The following is a 22,945-nucleotide window of genomic DNA, read 5'->3' on the forward strand; positions in this document are numbered from 1 at the left end:
ACAACTAGCTCCTCCGTCAGTTAATATGTTTTATAACCTGATGGAATACTGAATGAATGACGTATTGAAGGTAGGGAACAACTAGCTCCTCCGTCAGTTAATATGTTTTATAACCTGATGGAATACTGAATGAATGACGTATTGAAGGTAGGGAACAACTAGCTCCTCCGTCAGTTAATATGTTTTATACCCTGATGGAATACTGAATGAATGACGTATTGAAGGTGGGGAACAACTAGCTCCTCCGTCAGTCAATACGTTTTATAACCTGATGGAATACTGAATGAATGACATATTGAAGGTGGGGAAAAACTAGCTCCTCCGTCAGTCAATATGTTTTATATCCTGATGGAATACTGAATGAATGCCTTATTGAAGGTGGGGAACAACTAGCTCCTCCGTCAGTCAATATGTTTTATAACCTGATGGAATACTGAATGAATGCCTTATTGAAGGTGGGGAACAACTAGCTCCTCCGTCAATCAATATGTTTTATAACCTGATGGAATACTGACTGAATGCCTTATTGAATGTGGGGAACAACTAGGGGGGGGGGGGGTGGTTGCATCACCAGAAACTCCATATGTATAAACCTGTATGTTTTAGTTCTGAAAGCGGACCATTTGCTTCAGCGGAGGGGAGGGGGCGCGTCCGAACCCCTCCCCCCCCCCCAGCCTACGCCCCTGGTATATAAAGCATTGAATATGTAACTAAACTGGTGTGCCTTACTTCGTTTTTTGCATGCGATATTCCAAGTACTTTTTCAAGGGTTCACGAAAGACAGCAATTTGTAACAAGACGTATCTCTGCACATGGCGCTCCACTATTAAATTTGACAATTTTGTCAGTGGTAGATTAAATTGTAAAGACGACCTTAGAGTTTAAGTTTAAGAAGTATCGAACATAAACTGTATTACACATATTTTGAGATTTGTAATATAATTGGCCAAGTATCGTGTTGAATACAATGGGAGCACGGCTATTGTCACCCTGTATTATGGTGACAATAAACAGAAGAGATCGGGAAGTAGGATGAGACGTCGTCCCACGGCAGCTCAGGGGGGACCAAACTGGGCGGCTCAACCGCCAGGGGCGGTCCCTCCTGCTTCACAGAAGAAGATGAGACCGGCAGGGGCGGTTCAGGGGGGGGGGGGCAAAACCGGCAGCTCAACTGCCGGCGGCGGCCCCTTCTGCGTCGCCGCCCCCCACTACTCGGAAGCAGCAGACGCCAGGATCGGCAAAGGGGGAGCCAAAGCTGTCGGCTAAACTGGCAGTGGTGGCCCCTCTCCCTGCAGCACCAATGCCAATGGAAACAGGAAAAGTGTAGTCCGCACCAACCAATCCACCGGCGTCTCCACGAGTTGTTGCGATAGCGGTTGCAGAGCGTGAAGCCAAGAAGAGGAAGGTGTCGGTCCAGGACTTTTCCGACACACAGCCCACGACTTGGCAGATCGTACGCAACAAGCTTCCTGGACGGTACCGCGACTGTGTGAAGGGGGAGTTCACTGCGACCTCTCAGCTGCCAGGCTTCGTCACCAAGAGCTGGAGACCAAAACCAACTGGTTAAGGGCGGTACCAGTTCCAGTACGTCGAGGGAAGTCGCACCTACCTGACGTCGGAGCGGAACGGGATGTACCGGCAAGGCTTGCTGAAATCAGACATGGATTATCCAATCGTCCATCGGATTATCAAGCTGATACTTCGGAAGACTACTCAGCAATACTTCGGGGAGAGTGCTACACTGACCTGCCTCACTTCTTCCCGAAGTTCCGAGCCGATCATCCCATCAACTCGCCATGAGTTCCGCTATTATGGTGGTGTTGTTTTTTATTATTGTTTTCTTGTTGCTTTTTTTTTTTTTTTTTTTTTTTGGGGGGGGGGGGGGGGGGGGGGGGTGTTTTGTTGTTTTTTGTAAACAGTCCGACGCAGTTTATTTTGGCAGCCCGTCTAAATTGCTCAAATCACCGTAAAACCTTTTTGGTCGAGCAATCTAATTTTATTGTTTGGACTTAAATTTTTGTAGCACATTTTGGTCTTCAGTTTTTACCTAACTACTAAATCCCCCCTGGCCCGGACCATATAGATCGGTCTTTAAACTTTTAGACCTTCGTTCAAAAATTTATGTCGAAATTACTTCTTCTTTTTTTTAAATATTAAATAGTCCTATCCTCTCTTCTTTCTCTTATTTATTTTTGGACTGTCCTTCTAAAATGCTCCAAGTTAAATAAATATTCGGCCGAGCAGTCAATTCAATATTTTTGGCTTGTAACTTTTTTCTGTCTAATTTTAATCCTACTAATTTCTTTTACTAATTGCTATTTTCAAACTTTTGTCCTTCCCCCCCCCCCACCCCCCAATCCCAAATCAGGCGTGTTATCTATCTATCTGACCGCCCGATCTAATCTAGCGACCTAATTTAATGAGTAGAAGTTTCTTTATTAATTATATTAATTAGATGCGCATCAAAATTTTAAAGGCCCATTATTTAATTTTTGGATGTAAATTTCAAAATTATCCCCTTAATTTTGTTCTGTCCCGGAGCAAGTCACTGGCTATCCAGAGACAGGCCCCGGGACGGACATGCTCGAAACTCCAGTGGTATATGAGCATGTTAAAATTATTCGCACTCGCATGTAGGCCCTACCTGTCGGACATTTGGGGGATTCCCCAAGAGCCAATTTTCATATTCATACGCTACTTCTCGCCGATTCGTTGGACGTACTTACTTTTCAAATACAAACGTTGAATCTTTTTCTCAAGCAAAAGTGTGTGCTCCTCTAAATTTTATGACGTAAATGCTGTTTATAAATGTTTGTGTGACGTCATGTGTTTGACGCAGAAAGGAATGCGCAATTAATTAACTACAACTAAAGTTAACTACAAAAAATTACTCTCCTACCGTTAATTACTGTTACATTTTCCCCAAATTTTGTCCACACACCAGTTGTGAAAAAACCATTACAGTGAAACAGATTCCACATATGAGACTGTAACGATGTCGCCAGTATCGACTTTGCTGAGATAGCATAGGGCAAAATACATGCAGTTTTCTGCCGTCTGCCATTTTGCTTTTTTATGGAATACTCTTCAAGAGGGGTGAAAGCCTCCAAAGTATATGACATAATTAATATAAAAGGCGGATAACTTCAAACACGATAGTATTGACCAGGTTTTGGTTAACGCTGCGTTGATTTTGAAGAAGTAAATGCATTTATTGCATTATAATTCCAATCTCTAAAAATGCCTTTGTTATAAACCCTTGGATTGGTCAAATTCGTATCACGTGATGATAAAAACTGACATTCATAGCACCATGAATCTGTTTAGCGCTATTTTTGGCTTATAGCCGGAACTACTTTATGAATTATGTCAACAAAGGAATCCCCGAGGAATTTCCTTGAGATTCTATTTTTAGACATCAAACAGTAATCGTCTGCTGTCAAACTTCCAAGTGTCAGCGTTAGACATCGTATCATGTCAGATGTTCCTATACAATTTTTTTTGAGATTTTAATTTAAACATGTTAAATCTCACGAATACTTGTGTCGCACCACTTGAAGTCACACACACGCCAAAACCATCCTGTGTTGTCGCCACTTCCACAATTACAAGGCCAGTAAACACAGAAACTCGCGACACACCTGTTTCATCCATTTCCGAAAACATTGAAACCACTTTCTCCATGTCAAATCTATCAACATATGGAATTTTCACGCACTCAAAATTTGATAACTGTAATTTCAACGTCGCAATTCTCGGAACCGAACATACGGGTACTTCGGCCCTATCCGCCATTGTTTATCACGTGACGCGGTGAAGCTTCTCCTTAGTTACGTATGGTTTGATAGTGAATTTAGTCAATTTCAGTCGATCATTTACATCAGTTAACGGCGAAGATGCCTAAAACATGTTGTGCAGTTGGCTGCATAAACCATAACTTGATGTTTAAAAAAATATCGTTTTACAAATTTCGAAAAGAAGAGACCAGACGCCGCTTCTGGGTAGAGGCACTAAAACGTGACAAACCTGATGCACACAGTGTCGGACACATTGACAGAATGTGACTAGGTTGCTTGTCAACAATAACCGACGTTAATAGCAACGATAATGGTTAATGCATGTGCATTGATAACATTTCCACATTATACTGTAAATAAAATACACAATTCCATCTACTTTTATGAAGAAAAAAAAAACCCGGATGCATCCAGTTCTTGAATAAAGAGTATACTCTTTTTATCATCAAATTTGTGTGGTCTTCATTTTTCATTTAATCAAATTTTAGAGTTCAATCAAGCCATTCTCTATACTTGTATTTATTTTGCCATTTTCGGCTACTACATCTATTTATTTATTTTTATTTTAAAAATAAAAAGTATATGCAGTTAAATTACACACACACACACACACACAATAATAATAATTTATTATACAAGTTCTTTTTTAAACTTTATTTTTATTTTGTGTGTGTGCAAATGTGTCTGTAGCAGGCCTGCAGTACGAAAATATAGGTTTTCTACTACTTTTTATATAAATATGGCTTCTTCCCCTACCAAGAATGTCCCTACTACTCAAGATTTTGCCCCTTACCCCTCCAGATATTGTACCTGCGGACGTGTAATAGCCCAAATGTATAATGTATTAAACAATAAAGGTATACTTGTATCTCGGATACATACATACATATATACATGTGTATTATATATATTATAACAATTATCTGCAATAAAATGAATGGTCATCGCCATATTTGATATTTGTTTTCCTTTCTAAAAACACTATTTCACATGGAGAATAATATGGCATTTAACCATCTCATTCATACATTTTCCTTGAATATGCTACATAAGTGCTATACAAGAGGTAATTTAACCCTGGTTAAAAGTAACTTAGGTTAAATATGTGTAGTCTAGCAAAAGGCATATTGATACAGATCAGTTTACCGACAGTCATGATAATTGCCCCATCTCCTTTCTCCACCTGTATCTTATGAAATATTAGTTTTGTACATATTACTTAAATTTTAATTGCAATAACAATTCCAATACAGCCCAAGACAAAATCTGCAATATCCACCGACTAGGTATAAAACAACACTAATATATATATATATATATATATATATATATATATATATATATATATCTGTGTGTGTGTGTGTTAACCATTATTTACTCGGGTAAGTTTTTGTGTTTTATTAATAAATATACCATGTTAAACCCTATTATTAAAACAGTTATATTCGATGAGGTAACACTATGTTTTAGTAGGTTGTAGACCGTGACATGAAAATAATATGGGAGTTATTAATTGCTACCCTAACTTAGATTATGGGGGGCAATTTAAAATATTAATATTCACATACTAAAGGGAGCTATATATTATTCTCCTTGAACTAATCTCAGGGGAGTGATGGATAGCTAGAAAGAGATATAACTCCCCTTAGATGACAAGGTCTGAGGTTGGCTATATTTTATTATTGCTATTTTCTTTTCGCCTGCATTCAACCGGTAAGGAAGGCCAACATCATGAGATAATTTCACAATCTGTAAAAACAAAATCATTTCATTATTTCAAGAAACTGGGTTTTTTTTTAAAGAATAAAAGAATGTATTCAGTGGAACATTTTCACTGTTGCCAATACATCTATATAATAAGAATGACAATAATAATACTGTAATTTAAAGTTGTAAAGTAACAACTTTGCAATTGTTTAATTATTACATTCTATTTGGAAATAAAATAATTATGTTAAATCCTAAAAATAATTATCTTGAATCTGCATATAAATTTTATTATTATACATACAAATTATATATTTTGTAGCCCACATCATAATTATTATAATATTAATAATTATCTTATCATTTCAAAGTTGTTAAAATGTATAATTAATATTACTTGAAAATTGCATCAACAAAAATTATTCTGCCCAACCTGCCTCTAGTCAAGTCCCCTCGACAATATAAGCTATACGGAAACATGTCGGTAAAAAATATAGACTGTATTAATTCATATTCCCGTTGTTCGTTTCTCTTATATGACAACCCAAGCTGCTATAATACTCATATGATATGCTGCAACTATGTGTTAGCTACAGAAAATAAATGACAATATGCAAGGCATGCAAAAAGTTAATATGATAACTTTATTCTATGTAAAACAGTAATCACTAAGGCTTTGCTTCACCCCCAAAGACCCGGATGATCGGTAACTAGGCCGTGTGACGTCACGCCGGTTCCGAGAATTGGTAAATCTCGACAGTATTAAAAAAAATGGCGCCCATGCAGTTCGTAGTTAAATATTCATACACCAACCGCTTCACATATAAATTATACCATACAAAATAGATCGCTTCGGACATTTTTATTACAGGTTAAAAGTTATTGAAATTACTTACGTTATATGTTTATAGTGAATTCAAAAATGTTTCTAGTTGGTGACATTTAATGCAAAAAAATTAATATGAATTGCATTAATGACTAACATTGTCATTCACTCACTCACCATAGGGATTCCGCTAATGTTGAGTATGAATTTCGTGTTAATAAAATATTAAATAGTTGGAAAATAAGAGTTCACTTTTCATTTCAAAGAGCTTTACGCCATTCATACAGTGTGTAAAGCGGTTTTGCGTTTCATACTAGCATGATTTTCACGTTCAATTCTTAAATAATGGTGATAACTATGTTATACTTGACCATTTGCGCTAAAACTCAATTTGCGGCTGTATAACATCATGAACGTTCGCAAATGGTCAAATACAACATAGTTGTCCCGTAATTTTCTAGTGTTCATTGCATTACAGCAAGCACGCAAACCACAAACTAAGACAGTCCAAGTAATACTATTACACAGTTGAACAGTATAGAATGGTGGCAAGTACGAAACGTCCAGCGACGAACCGAATCGTTCATGTATTCTTGCATTAGCCTTTAGAGATGGCTGCCAGAGCAGGGAGATCAACACAGAGACTGGTGTGCATCATGTAAAGCACACTAAAACTTTGAAAAGGGTCGAAGTTAGTCCTAGCGATCAATTTCCGTGAATCTGAACGACAAAACCGTAATATATGATCAGGACGGTATCTCTGATCAATGCAGAGTACAATAGTGGTTGATTCCATGAATCGCAATATAGTGCCTTGTCTATAGGACGACGGCCACTTCCGAGATTTGGAGATTTCAAAGCAGTCCAGATTAACTGCTCATCTGCCAATCTGATTAAAATTAACTCTACTGGGTCTACCAGTAGATCTAACAGCATTGCGTGGACTCCTGTGTCCAGGTGACATTTCATCTATATAAATAACAAGTTAAATATCGACCAATTACACTTCCCCTTTCATAGCGTTATTCGGGAGCATACAAATTCTAAAAATATCGGGCGAGACTATTTATGGAATAGCGAACTTGTTGGTCTATTAGAACATTGAAAAAACAGGGGGCAAAAGTGCAGTAATAAACTCTGGATTGTACACTATACCATCACGGGTTTTTTTTTCGTCTTGAAACTAATTTTATATAAAATTTCATATTGCAATTAGTTTCTGGCATACTTCGTAATTCACACGAATCATTTCGTATACCCTCGGCATAATCCCGAATGTTTTTAAATTCTTTTCAAATCACTGGCATGATTTTGCAAGTAAAATTTTAATTAGTCGAATGAAAGGTCAATTGGACATGAGCTCCAACGGGCTGCTGTTAGATTCACATGTAATGGTGGAGCTAATTTTAATTAGATTGCTCATCTGCATAAAACCTGTAAACAAAAATGTGACCAAATTAAAGACGATAGCACTCTGGTTCAGTGGGATACAAAATGTGTGCATTTCCATTTCCAATATCCAAGATTGTCTGTATTTAAAAAAACAAAAACATTCAATTAATTCCTGCACTGTTTCAAAAGTATTGAACAAGTATGTTCTTGTGTAGCAGGAAAAACATTGTTTCTGTTCACACGTTTCCCCAATGACGTCACAAATATGTAGTCCAAAGGGAAGGTTTATAGCCCTTCGAGTATGATCACGGGCTACATGAGCTATCACTGTATCAGCTGAGCAGAATTTACCAACTGACCAATGGAAAAACAAAAACTGCGTCAGTGACGTCATTGGTTATAGTCGTGCACAAACTACCTCAGCATTTATGGGGGTTAGTTCATCGTGTGCGGTGAAATTGTTATAGAGCTAATATCTCATCAAAATGTCTCAAGTAACTGTTTGCTCAGCTCACAGCTCTCGTCTGCGCTAGACTTTAGATGCTCTTACTATTTTGTTGAATAACAATGAAATAAGTAAATATTCAAATCAGCACGAACGTAAACCCCCTTTCCGCGTATTAGACTAACCTAACCCCCTTTCCGTGTATTAGACCAACCTATGTGATGTAGCTCATATGGCTCGGTGCTCGTTCACCTACAACCATCTGTTCCAAATGAGCTATTAAAATGTTATCAGTTGCAAGTTTTGATGTGAATTTATAAAGCGCGGGTGTTCGGGTCCTGGTTGGAGTGTATGGGTGTTCAGTTAGTACCACTTGGAAGGGAAGGGAACTGTATTAACGTGCCCACATCCTTACGGTTCAGGCACGCCTACCATGGACTCGGGTTATGACTTCGCCAGCCTACGATTTAGTAGTATGACCAGGTTCTAAATGGCCTAATAAATGGAATAATTATTTAAGATTAGTATATATAGCTAAATATATATACAAGTTTTAAGCGCACCATAAAAACATTTTTAATCCAGGATATATAACGTTATATATTATTTTATTTGGTGCTAATTTCGATCAGGCTTGTCTAAAATAGTTTAAATATGTACCACTTGGTGGAACGAGTCATGCGCGTACCCGTATATATAGGCAACATAAATGACAATACAGAGTACGCGCATGACACGTTCCGTCAAGCGCTACTAACTAAACACCCATAGAGGTTATGTTAGAAAAATATATTTGAAATCCAGTTTGCAACAGTACAATAACTTTATTTAAACTACCAGTATATATACTAACACATTTTAAAGATGATTATCTTGTGCAGTAAAATACCTGAATACTTTGAACAGGAGTACTATTTGACTAGGCATATCTTTTGAAAATCTAAATTTTATATATACTGGAATGGATTGAATAACATTAACGTTCCAATTAAGGTTCAAACACGTCTCTCCCGGGCACAATATCTCACTTAGCCAGTGACTGGGTCCGGGACAGAAAGGGGGGGGGGGGGGCGAATTGGAAACTGACCGAATTTTGGTGATGATAACTAGTTTAACGTGCCCATATACCACTAGGGTTTCGAACACGCCCATCCAGAGTCCGACCTCCGATAAGGATCGGTGGCCTGACTCGGGATTGAGGGGGGGGGGGGGGGGGGGGGGGGGGGGGGGGGTTGAAAATGGGCAGAATTTTGAAAATAGCAATTAGTAAAAAAGTTAATAGAATAAATAAAAAAAATAAAAAGGTTACAAGCCAAAAATTAAAAGAATTGACTGTTCGGCCGAATATTTATATAATTTGGAGCATTTTAGAAGGACAGTCCAAAATTAAATAAGAGAAAGAAGAGAGGATCGGACTATTTAATAATATTTTTAAAAATAGAAGTAATTTCGACATAAAATTTTGAACGCAGATCTAAAAGTTTAAAGTCCGATCGATATGTCCACGCGAGTGGCCTCGTTAAGGCCGTTTGGGTGCACAGCTTAAAGGGACGAGATGGGTTGCATCCCGTCAAGAATACCCCTAGACTGACAGTCGAAAGACGTTGAAGGTGTAGTGCTGTGCTGAAATACAGATCTTGAGAAGCCGGATCCGTCTGAACGAGAGAGAGTATCAGACTAGGGTATAGTCCAGTCGTCATGGTTTGGTATAGTGGTGCGGACGGGCCCCGACTCCGGAGGATACGAGATGGTATTACTATAAAGCAAGGTAAAGTCTAGAAAAAGAGTAGTAGGGGCCGACCCCGCTTCCTATTTCTTCTTAGAGTGGGGCGGTCAATCTTCCAGTGCTGCTAGGACAGGTTCGGACATGTAGAGACTAAACGCGAACAACCGTGGCGTCCTGCAGAATGGCCGTCATACGAGTCACGAAAAAAAACAAGTCGACAGTCAGACGGAGAAATGACGTGGAGGCAAGGAATCTCGCTAAAAAAGAATCCAACCTGGTGGTGCAGGCTGTCGAAACGAGAAGCGTTCCAGCGTTCAATCAGTTCCAATGGCCGCATACATCCCAGTACAAAACTTCATTTCGCTGACAAAAACAACGAAATGAAGGACCCCCAAGTCGAGCACACGAAAGCACGTGCAGTGTGCACACGCGAAACAAACACGTCTTACCGCGTGGAGCTCCAGACTGGGAATCCCGAATTTTGGAAAAACAATTAGTGAATTTTTTGTTTTTGTTTTTGTTTTTTTGTTTTTTTAATTAAAAAGTGAACTAGCCAAAAATAAAACGGAATTGACTGCTTGGTCGAATATTTATATAATTTAGAGCATTTTAGAAGGAGTCCAAAAATAAACGAAGGAAAGAGAGGATCGGATTATTTAATTACATAGCAAAAAACGTAATTTTGACATAACATTTTGAACGAAGGTCTAAAAGTCCACGTGTGTGGCCTCGTTAAGGCCGTTAAGGTGCACAGCTTGTAGGGACGAGATGAGCTGCATCCCGTCAAGAAAACCTCTGGAGTGACAGTCATTAGATGTGGAAGGTGTAGTGCTGTGCTGAAATGCAGATCTTGAGAAGCTGTATCCGTCTGAAGAAGAGAATATCAGACTAGGGTATAGTCCAGTCGTCATGGTTGGTATAGTGGTGCGGACGGGTCCGGCTCCGGATGATACCAATATGAACCAAAGTAAAGTCTAGAAAAGAGTAGTAGGGGTCGACTGAAATATATATACCGAAATAGGCCAGCAGAACAAGGACATTAAAAAAAAGTAAATAATGAATGAATGTTTAACGACACCCCAGCACGAAAAAAGTAAATAAATAAACAATGTGGAATAAAGTTGCAAACGGTTACCGGAAACTGGTGCTTAGTATTTCGAGCTGCAGACAGCTAGGGCCCCGATCCTCAAACTTATTGTAGCTAAAGTTGATTGTAGCGACTTACGGTGAGGTTTACAACCGTTCCACAAACCAACCTTACGGTAGTCGAAAGTAATAATACCTTAAATAATACGTTAGTTAGAGACTATTGGGAAAATCTCGGATGCATTCGTAGGTGTAAGAAAGCCACGAGTAACACCCTCACTCTCTCTGTCCGTCTCCCCCCCCCCCCCCCCCCCGTCTGTCTGTCCATGTGTGTGTGTTCCCCTTCTCTCTCTCTCTCTCTCTCTCTCTCTCTCTCTCTCTCTCTCTCTCTCTCTCTCCCTCTCCCTCTCTCTCACCCTCTCTCTCTCACCCTCTCTCTCTCTCACCCTCTCTCTCTCTCTCACCCTCTCTCACCCTCTCTCTCTCTCTCTCTCTCTCTCTCTCTCTCACCCTCTCTCTCACCCTCTCTCTCTCTCTCTCACCCTCTCTCTCACCCATTAAACATTAGGATCGACCTTGGACAGACGACGGCCCACATAATTATTTAGGTGTGTTCAAGATAGCGTGTTTGAACCTTAACTGGATATAAACAGGACAATAAAGTTAAAATGAACGAGTATATCATTAATGATGTCATGATTTGTCACCATTAGTTCAATAACGACTCCAAACTGGACGGAAATGTTAGGTTAAACATTAGGTAGTCCAGATGATATATACGTTTGAGTTTAATTAAATGTTCCCGTGGTATTTGTCTGTAATAACGCTCCAGCATGGTCTTGCTTTCTTCATATGTGTGGTCGTCACCTCTGTGTGGGTATTGCACTAGCTTGGACACACCGAGTTCTTCCAAGACCTCCCGTGAATCGGAATCCATGCTATCCATGTGGCCCACAAAGTGGTACTTGATAGAACACGGTAGACACAACATAGACATCAACGCCCAGTGCTCGTTGAAAGAATACACGGACGAGTCGACAATGTAATGGACGAACTCATGAAACTTCACGCCCAGGCCTGTTTTTAACGATTTCTTATCTGGTGCTTGTCTGTAAGTCTTTATTATCTGTTTACCAACCCCTGACCACGCAAAACGATTTCTCCTCACGAACTTGTCATTGTAGGCGGACACAATTCTCTCAAACGGGTCCCTAACGAACATGAACTTGTAGTAGGTGTTCAGTCTGTATTCTCTCTTCACCTCGGAGAGAGTAGCCAGGTACGACAGATACTTGTAGTATTTACCGTGCACGCTTGGCAGACTGAACTCCAAGGGGTCGGTGATTTTCACATTGCCGGACAGCACGAGCAGAATGCGTCTCCAGTTCGTTACCCCGACTTTCGGCACAGGACAGAATATGAACTTGTATTTGTCATTAAAAATCATTCGAGAAGACCTGAAAAACATCTTTGTTTTGAGGTTTTTCGCACATGATGACCGACAGTATTCTGAAGGTGTTTCAAAATACTCTGACTTCATTGCTGCTTCACACTGAAATGAAAACAAAATTGACTTATTTATTTCTATCATTTGGTGATAGAAAAAGAGGCAAGGAAGAGGCACAGTAGAAGGAATAAAATGTTTGTCCTTGCATAAATCGGTTTGGTCAAGACCCTTTCTCAAAAACATCCAAGTGGACAGGCACCTGTAAAGCGGCTCTCACATATCAGCCGTCCACGCGATTTTTCTAATCGCAAGAGTCGCCGGGGATTCATAGCCCGTGGATGAATCGGGCAAATGTCATGTCTGCAACGTGTGCCCTCACATATTAGACGGGGCCCGGGTGGTGCTCTTTGAACATTGGATCGCAGTGGAGACAGTGCGGCCGCTAGATAATCTGGGGGTACTAATGGCAAGTTTCGGAATGCTTGTGGAGTTCCGCGTCGCGTACACTGGGTCACGGGCGACCGTGACTTTGGTTTACGGCGACGTGGACTCCAGGAAGAAGTCGAGGAAGGAACGTGCGCCAAGGGCGGCTCAGGAGGGACCAAAGCTGTCGGCTCAACTGTCAGCGGCGGTCCCGTTTGCGTCACCGCCCCCCACTACAACTTCGCCGAAGAGGACGACGACGCCACCAGCGGAGACCACCTTGGACGCTACTGAACACAGCCATGGCTCAGTCGCCACCATCGCCTCCTGCGTCGACTTCTCACGCCTGCTCCGGTGCAGCAGTCAATTTTACCGACCGCTCCCGTTGAGCAGCCAACGTACCCGAAACTGACCACCGGACCCCTCATCAGCTCGCCGTAGGCGTCAACCTTTCTCGGGACATATAGATCGGACTTTAAACTTTTAGACCTCCTTTCAAAATTTTATGTCGAAATTACTCCTTTTTTATATTATTAAATAGTCCGATCCTCTCTTCTTTCTCTTATTTATTTTTGGACTGTCCTTCTAAAATGCTCCAAATTATATAAATATTCGGCCGAGCAGTCTACTAACTTTTTTACTAATTGCTATTTTTAAAATTCTGCCCATTTTCAACAGTACCCCGGGCCTCCCCACGCCCTCCCAACGCGATCGGTGACCTGACTCGGGATGAGCGTGTTCGAAGCCCTGGTGGTGCACGAACACGTTAAACTAGTTATCTATCCATCTAATTTCTTTTTGACCGCCCGATCTAATCTAGCGACCAAATTTAATGAGTAGAATTTTTTTTTATTAATTAGAGATGCGCATCAACATTTTAAAGGCCCACTATTTAATTTACTGGCTATCCAGAGACAGGCCCCAGGACAGACATGCTCGAAACTCTAGTGGTATATCAGCATGAAAAAATTAATAAAGCAAAGCAAGCCAAATTTAGGGACTATATATACTCCAGGGCCCAAATCTTGGGGTGGCAGTTGGGACCCGCGTGGGGGCCGTTTAGAAGCCACCGGAGGGGTCGGTCGGGTCCTGCGGGGCGACCGGCCGATGTTGTACAAATCGCCCGGGATCCTTGAGGGGGCCGTGTGGGCCCCGTGAAAATTCCACGGCGCCCGGCGGATTTTTTTCCAATAATTTTCTTCAAAATCTTCAGGAGACCGCCAGATCACCGGTCGGTTTTCGGCAGGCCACCGGGCGGGGCCCTAGCGACATGTCTACGGGATTGCCACGACCTAAAATCGCAGATTTGGGAGTCAGATTTTCACGCCCGCGGGGTTCGGGCGATCCCTAAAAATCGCAGAGGAACCTGTAGAAATCGGGCAGTATCCGCGAAAATGCCCTTTTTGGCCTGTTTTAGGAGTTGCGCGGGCGCCGCGACCGATATGTGAGGGCCGCTTTAATGTGGACGTCGAGAATGAAAATCAAGATTAGGCGTCACTACCATTATTTATATAAATATCACATCACAGGTTATACCATCCATCGATTTACCCGCATCAGTTAACATCTGAAGGTCTTAAATTAGTTTCATACCTCGATCTATGCAAAGAGATTCAAAGTGATACTGATCTTAAAGCTAAGCTGTATGACAAAAGGAATCTCTTCAACTTTCAATAGTTAAGTTATATATCACAATTTCCAAGATATCTTAAAGGTAGGGTCAACTCAAACAAGAGCCTTAGTGTTGGAAAGATGCATACCCAGACCACCAACACATACTGACACTTTAGCAAATAAAAAACGCGTAATTTTAGAGTTAATAAAAAAACCATGATTATTCCTGCTAACTGTGGGCAGCCATTTTGTTTCATTTTTGTGACGTCTGGTGGGATAGCTTGGGGCGAAGTGACTTCAGCTCCTGACCATCTCCTGTATGTACAGTATAAACAAAAGCAGTAATTTTCGACAAGGCGCTTCTCTTTAATCAACCTGACTTGTAAAACAGCATAACTAATAATATAATAAACTATTCAACTAAATATATTTCAAGTTGCATTAACGGAACAAATTGGGGTTATAGTATTTTTCTGTTAAATAATCCAAAGGGAAAATGTACACTATTAGGCCTATTGATATGCTACGATGGAGCAAAAACGACAACCCACGATACACAAGTAATAATTTTCTTTTCTTTGGGACTACGTAATTGGTCAGTTCTGTGGTTTTAGATGGAAAAGTCTACTTAATCAATAGTTTTACACAACTATTTACAGCAATAAACCATGTCCATTACCATTTCAGGGGCGACAGGTAATATTCCACAATACCGGTATATATTTTTGTGTCTAGACAGCGTCAATTAATTGGCTCGTCTGGTTACCAATCAAATACACACCTGCCAATCAGGAATCACAGGTAGAAGCAACTAACAGCATAGACCAATTAACTAAGAAAACACGCCGTGTCTCATTTCAGTACGTAGGTTAATGCATGGACAAAACATTGTTAATTATTTCGACTTGTTGTGTAGCCACTTTGACAATGGTATTTTATTTTGTATTGAAAAATAATATATATAGTGCTGGATATACTTGTTGCTGGCTTACTGGGATGTGTATTATTACAGAACATTGGTAATTTGTATGACTATTTATCATCCCGCAAAAACCAGCTAGATTGTGTTTCTCTAGTTCTAAGGCTCATTCCTGACGTGACGCGTTAAGTATTACGTAACCACCAGCTCGCCAGAGGGCGTACTCACTGAGATGGTACAAAATGGCTGCGCCCGTTAAATATAATAGCAGTCACATTTAACCGTTTTATTAATTAACTATACGATTATACTTGTTGATATTAAGCAATAATGTGCATTATATATTGTTGAATATGCATACTAGGCTAAATGCCTTAATTGTCCCTTCCTTTAAGGGAAAGTTATTGTATGCCGAGTTCAAACAACGCCATATCATTCTGGCACAGATTAACCTTCACTTGTGTAAGTAGCCCAAGTACTCTAACGGTAAGAGAGCTAGACGGACATTTGGACAGTTATTGTTAATAACTGTCAACATCTCCATCTAGCTCTCTTACCGTCAGAGCACTCGGGCTAATGTGTAAGTAGCTATAGCCTTACACGGTGAATTAAGCTACAAACCTGTGATATATTATATTATATATGTTGTTTTATCCCCATACTAAGTCAAAATAATGCAAAAATAACACTGTCACTGGACAATCTGACAAAGTTGTCCTGCTTTTTTTTGTGCGATTTTTTTTCCCCCCTACTATTTACTAATGAGGGACATAGCCCAGTGGTAAAGCGCTCCCCTAATACGCAGTCGATCTAGGGTCGATTTCCATCGGCGGGCCCATTGGCCTATTACTCGTTCCAGCTAGTGCTCCACACCTGGTGTAACAAATGCCATAATATGAAAAATGCTAAATATAATACGCGATATGTATAGATGTACAAAATCCTTTGTGAAGGTCAACGGTTCATTGTCAGAACCTTTCCTATGTGCAACTGGTGTTAGACAAGGGGAATGTATTTCTCCGTTTTTATTTGCAATGTATATCAATGACCTAGAAGAGGAACTAATTACTAAAGGTGTAGATGGAATTGACATAGGAATGATGAAACTATTTATACTTTTGTACGCAGATGACATAGTTTTAATGGCTGAAAGTAAAACTGATTTACAATTATGTATAAATACTCTTCATGACTACTGCATACGTTGGAAACTTCAAGTTAATATCGAGAAAACTAAGATTATGGTGTTTTGTAAAGGAGGAAGACTGTCTAAAGATATACATTTTAAATATGGAGATTGTCTACCTGAAATTGTTAATAGACTTTCTTAATTAAGAGTAGTGTTTACCCCAAAGGGATCCTTTATTGAATTGCACAAAACGTTAGTAGGTCAATCACAAAAGGGCATGTTTCAGATGAGAAAATATTTGAATCCATTTATTTCTTTAAAACCCAAGTCATGTGTGTTGTATTTTTGATAAGTTAATATTTCCTATCTTATGTTATGGATGTGAAGTCTGGGGTTTTAGCCCGGCAACATACATAGAAAGAGTACACCTAAAATTCTGTAAACAACTGCTTGGGGTTAAACAGAATTGTCAAAACGATTTAGTATATGGTGAACTATACAGATTCCCTATGATCATAAATAGACACTATAGAATTGTTAAGTTCTGGTTAAAAATTATAAAATCCGATAATAGAAAATATGTCAAAATGTGTTATGACATGATGTTAAATGACATTGTTATATTTTCTAACAAGATTAACTGGGCCATAAATGTGAGAAATTTATTGAATGAAACCGGCTTCTCTGAAGTATGGTTGAACCAAGGAGTTACAAACGAAGTACATTTTTTTAAATTATTTACACTGAGATTAAAAGACATATATACAGAGCTGGCGATCACGACTAGTACAATCTACAAGAGCTGTATTATATCGTAATTTCTCAGATACATTTAGTTATAAGCAATATTTAGACTGTGTGTATGTTGAAAAGACTTCATGTATAGGTGGGAAAAGCCAAATGCTGTATTACTCGAAGACCGAGTATGTTATAACTGTAACGTTATTGAAGACGAATACCATTTTATACTTATGTGTCCTGTTTATAATACCATTCGTAGAAGATATATTCCTGAATTTTATACAAGAAATCCTAGTATGTTTAAATTTATTCAATTATGTAACAGTGAAAGTGTTCAGTTATTGAGGAAACTAGCTCTGTTTTGCTATAGAGCATTTCAACACCGAAATAATATATTATATAATTAATTTAAAGCTTCTCCAGCATAACTCGCGTATAATATTAATATTATTTGTGTGTGTCTATATCCTAAATTATTTAATTGTGTTGTATTAATTAGCTTATCCTCTTATTATTATTACATTGGAATGCATGTATACATGTATATAATGGAATGCATGTATACTACTCAGAAGAATTTAAGGGTCAGACGATATTTTCGACATTATTTTCTGAATGTCAATTATATTAGCCAGACCATAATGTCACGCATGGTATTGTTCCATTTTGACGAAAGTGGGTCTAAGCAACCCATAAATGAATTAAAATCCACTGTCATTGACACTGTCGACTAGTTCTAATGGCGAAAACATGCTTACATTTGCACGTAAATTAGGGCGAAAGCGAAAGGTCTGCTAAGTGCCCATAACTTGCTTTTTCACAAAGCGCTTCATTTGCACGCTTTGCATGTGTATTCCATGTTCCTAATGCTGAATTTCCGTATAATTGGAGCTTGCGTTCGAGTACGGTGCACACTCCAAATTCGACAATGGTACGACGTCAACTGACTATCGAAGATCGAGAAAGGGCTATTGCTTGGCTTCAGGATGGCAATACGCAAAGAAATGTTGCTCTGAGACTTGGTGTCAGTCAGAGTGTCGTTGGCCGACTGTGGCACCGGTACCAAGCAACGAATTCTGTTCGAAATCGTCCACGTTCGGGAAGACCCCGAAGCACTACAAATAGAGACGATCGCTACATCACCAATATGGCTCTACGTCAACGCACAACCACTGCACGCCGATTACGTGACAATCTGCGGACTGCGACTGGAACTGAATGTCTGATCAACCCATACGCAATCATCTGAGAGCCAATAATCTACGCTGCCGTCGCCAGGCTGTTCGACCACCACTCCTATCTGAATGAGATTATCCGGCCGTTGGTTCTCCCAGGCCTTCAGCAGATTGGCGGCGGGGCAGTTCTGCAGGATGACAATGCCAGACCCCACCGCGCCAGGGTGGTAACGGACTTTCTCAGACAACAAGGTATCGCCAGGATGGATTGGCCAGCATATTCGCCTGACTTGGCCCCAGTAGAGCACGCCTGGGACGAATTAGGCAGGAGAGTTCGGGATAACCATGCCCCTCCGGCCAACCTTCATGATCTGGGTCAACTTCTTATGGCAGAGTGGCAGTCCATTCCCCAAGAGTTCTTCAGACGTCTGATCAACAGCATGAGGCAACGATGTGTCGAGTGCATTCGCGCCAGGGGTGGATTCACACACTATTAAACGAATGTTCTAATGTGTAAAATCCATGTTTGACAACCTTCAACTTTGACAGCATGTCATGTGACTTTCTTGTATACAGTGACGTTTATTTGTGGTTTTTTGTAAATATGGAACAAATAAAATGTTTGGTGTAGTTTACATCATCAATCTAGTTTACATCATCAATCTAATACACTCTGAAACTTATTTGGTTATAAATTTTTGACCCTTAAATTCTTTTGAGTAGTATATATATATACACCTCCTGTTTTATAATGTATTTACTTAATGTTATTTTGTATGCTCAAGGGCCAGTTGTCCTAATGCAATAAAGAATAATATATTAATATATTATATGAATTGTCTTGCTTATAAAAGATCTCTTGCGGAAAGAGTACCCCCGTTGCATAGCGGCAACGGGGTTTCTTCTCCATAAAGTGTGGAGTAAAAAGTCTTGAAATTCTCAATTGAATATCTACTGCCTATTTACATAAAAGTGCCAAAATACTAGTATTGAATTAATTCGCTGCTTGCTTTCGGAGTAATTGGACCCTTTAAGGCAGGTTTGTTTTTTGGGTTTTTTTTTCATTTCTAAAACACGAAAATCAATGTAACTAAAACTTTTCAAGTTACACAAATATTTTTGTTTACAGTTATAATCTACTCTTTGAGAGAAATAAAGTTCTAGCCAGTGCACCACGACTGGTATATCAAAGGCCGTGGTATGTGATATGCGTCTGTAGGATAGTGCATACAAAAGATCCCTTGCTACTACTAAGTACCAAAAAATAAAAATAGGTGTTTCCGATTGCATCCCCCAAAAAATTAGGGCAGGTAGGTAGGTTTTTTTTTGGGGGGGGGGTTTTGGGTTTTTTTTAAATTGAATAATATCATAATCATACTAATAATAATAATAATAATAATAATAATTATTATTATTATTATTATTATTTATCATCATTATCATTATTGTTATTGTTGTTGTCGTTATTGTAGTAGTAGTAGTAGTAGTAGTATGCACTGTTTGTGTATTTCCTTAAATTAATGGGACATTTGTATTAATTTCGTTGTTCTTAATTTAAATACTTTATGCAAACATTTGAAATGCATTAATAATAAGACCTGTTGATTTAAGTGAAAACGAGAATTAAGCTGAATTGATACGATTATATTTAATCGAAATAACCTGTACATGCGCGCGAAGAGTAACGTCCCTTGACAAAATAGACTGAAACTAGTCTATTTACAAATTGGGGGGCGTGACAGACAGGTTGTTATGGGCGACTTGAGTAGCTTCGTAGGAGACTTTTAAACTTTGGCAACTAACATGTACATATTTCGAATTAGATGGTATAATGGCCGTAGAAAACGGTCCGCTGAAATTTACAGCGGAATGGTTCAAATTAAAAAGCAGTGCAACAACTTGGACAAAGTCTCTGCGACTCGTACCCGAGGGTTTTGATAACGCCAGATTAAAAGACTATCTCGTAAAAAGTATAAACAAAACATTTGACAGATTCCATAGGTTATGGGATCGACAGGTTATGGCATCGATCGATATATATATTTGAGAGAGAGAGAGAGAGAGAGAGAGAGAGAGAGAGAGAGAGAGAGAGAGAGAGAGAGAGAGAGGATAGATATACACACACACACACACACACACACACACATATATATATATATATATATATATATATATATATATATATATATATATATATATATATATATATATATATTAGTCAAACCTGTCTTAAGCGTCCACACAAGGGAGTAGATAAACGTGGCCGCTGAGTACAGGTTGCCACATATATAGTCTTTAAAACATTTGTTGTTGTTTCTTGTTTTACCGTCTGTACTGCTAATTAACGGATGTGTGCTTTATAGTTGACTATAAATCAACTTTTGACATGTTGTCTCCTTCAGAAATAATGCAAATAGAATATATTAAATTAACCGTTCTCCACAAGTTTGTTTTCTTTTTCCATTTAATTATTTAATTCCAACTTCATGCGATGTATTGTCACAGTAAGTGAATCTACAAATGTCAAGCGTAGCCTGCCCAGAGGCAATTAGATGCATGTCAGATTCATACCTCCTTAATTGATACACAGTGGAGATGTCGGGACTGAATGGGTACTAGTATTCCTGAAGGTGTGAAGCTCGGTTATTTGCTGCACCTCATCGCTGTTGTTAAAATATCCCTTTTATATAAGAGTAAAACTTTACTGTGGCCGCTTAATGCAGGTATTTTAGCGATTTGGGATCCGATTTAGGTGGCCGCTGGCTGCGTTAGACAGGTGACCGCTTATTAAAGGTTCTTTTACATTATAAATCGTTTGGGAGGAAAACAGTGGCCGCTTAAGGCAGGTGATCGCCGAGTACAGGTGGCCGCTAGGACAGGTTTGACATATATATATATATATCAGAAGGTGTTTTGTTGCATTATTCTTAGTGTCTATCTAATTGGGAAAAGTAAAAAAAAAGAAGAGATTTTATGCTGTTACATGTATATCCATAAAGTGGGAATTTAAAAAAGGGGATTTGGGGGGGGGGGGGGGGGGGCGGGGTTGAAGGTAGGTGCCGTTCTGTTTACCCATACACGTTTTTATACAGTGTCAACATGAACGCATTGAGTATTATACAAAATATATTTATTTTCTTTGTGTTTACCGCCATATCTAAGTATATAAAATACTAGACGGACCTGTGTAGGAACGTCCTGTACAGAGCCGTCATCACTCTATATATATTTATATATCATTATTATTATTATTATTTAAGGAGTGTCTGTTATTTCTTTTACGTTCATCGGGGTATGAACAAAATAAATCATCCGTAAACTGTGAATCGGCGAAGCCGTTCTCACATAAGTTTGTGGATGATTTTTTTTTTTTCATACCTAGATGAACGTAAAAGCAATAACAAACAATACTTATAATTAAATTTGAATGTATTAGTGTATTAGATTGATGATGTAAACTACACAATTTTTTTTATTTATTGTTCCATATTTACAAAAAACCACAAATAAACGTCACTGTATACAAGAAAGTCACATGACATGCTGTCAAAGTTGAAGGTTGTCAAACATGGATTTTACACATTAGAACATTCGTTTAATAGTGTGTGAATCCACCCCTGGCGCGAATACACTCGACACATCGTTGCCTCATGCTGTTGATCAGACGTCTGAAGAACTCTTGGGGAATGGCCTGCCACTCTGCCATAAGAAGTTGACCCAGATCATGAAGGTTGGCCGGAGGGGCATGGTTATCCCGAACTCTCCTGCCTAATTCGTCCCAGGCGTGCTCTATTGGGGCCAAGTCATGCGAATATGCTGGCCAATCCATCCTGGCGATACCTTGTTGTCTGAGAAAGTCCGTTACCACCCTGGCGCGGTGGGGTCTGGCATTGTCATCCTGCAGAACTGCCCCGCCGCCAATCTGCTGAAGGCCTGGGAGAACCAACGGCCGGATAATCTCATTCAGATAGCGGATTCCATTCAGATTGCCATCCACCACATAGAGGGGGGTCCTGTGGTGGATAGAGATGCCGCCCCACACCATGACGCTGCCACCACCGAACCGGTGACGTTGTCTAACGTTAACGTCAGCGAAGCGCTCCCCAGGACGTCTGTAGACACAAACCCGACCGTCGTTGAACTGGAGACTAAACCTGGACTCATCAGTGAACATCACTCGACACCACTGAACACGTTGCCACCGCAGATGAAGCGTGCACCAGTGACGTCTGGCCGTTCTGTGACGTGGTAGGAGTGGTGGTCGAACAGCCTGGCGACGGCAGCGTAGATTATTGGCTCTCAGACGATTGCGTATGGTTTGATCAGACACTCGAGTTCCAGTCGCAGTCCGCAGATTGTCACGTAATCGGCATGCAGTGGTTGTGCGTTGACGTAGAGCCATATTGGTGATGTAGCGGTCCTCTCTATTTGTAGTGCTTCGGGGTCTTCCCGAACGTGGACATTTCGAACAGAATTCGTTGCTTGGTATCGTTGCCACAGTCGGCCAACGACACTCTG

The 22,945-nt window shown here is 39.8% G+C and overlaps 2 protein-coding genes across 3 annotated transcripts in view; both read right to left on the reverse strand.

Moving 5' to 3' along the window:
* The window catches only part of LOC121375758 (IQ motif and ankyrin repeat domain-containing protein 1-like), a 21,552-nt gene extending 18,751 nt beyond the window's left edge, over positions 1 to 2,801 (reverse strand). Inside the window, exon 1 of one of the 2 annotated variants that reach the window (XM_041503372.1) lies at positions 2,727 to 2,801. The gene's annotated coding sequence lies outside the window, so the exon portion shown is untranslated. The remainder of the gene's footprint in view (positions 1 to 2,726) is intronic. The other variant, XM_041503371.1, reaches the window with a different exon arrangement.
* Positions 2,802 to 11,456: 8,655 nt separating this feature from the next.
* Positions 11,457 to 22,945, reverse strand: part of LOC121375804 (carbohydrate sulfotransferase 9-like) — a 38,467-nt gene continuing 26,978 nt past the window's right edge. Inside the window, exon 4 of the mRNA XM_041503461.1 lies at positions 11,457 to 12,531. Within this exon, the coding sequence (XP_041359395.1) occupies positions 11,689 to 12,531 (843 nt within the window). The 3' untranslated portion in view covers positions 11,457 to 11,688. The remainder of the gene's footprint in view (positions 12,532 to 22,945) is intronic.

Source organism: Gigantopelta aegis, chromosome 6 (assembly GCF_016097555.1).
Source record: "Gigantopelta aegis isolate Gae_Host chromosome 6, Gae_host_genome, whole genome shotgun sequence".
NCBI classification, from domain to species: Eukaryota; Metazoa; Mollusca; class Gastropoda; order Neomphalida; family Peltospiridae; genus Gigantopelta; species Gigantopelta aegis.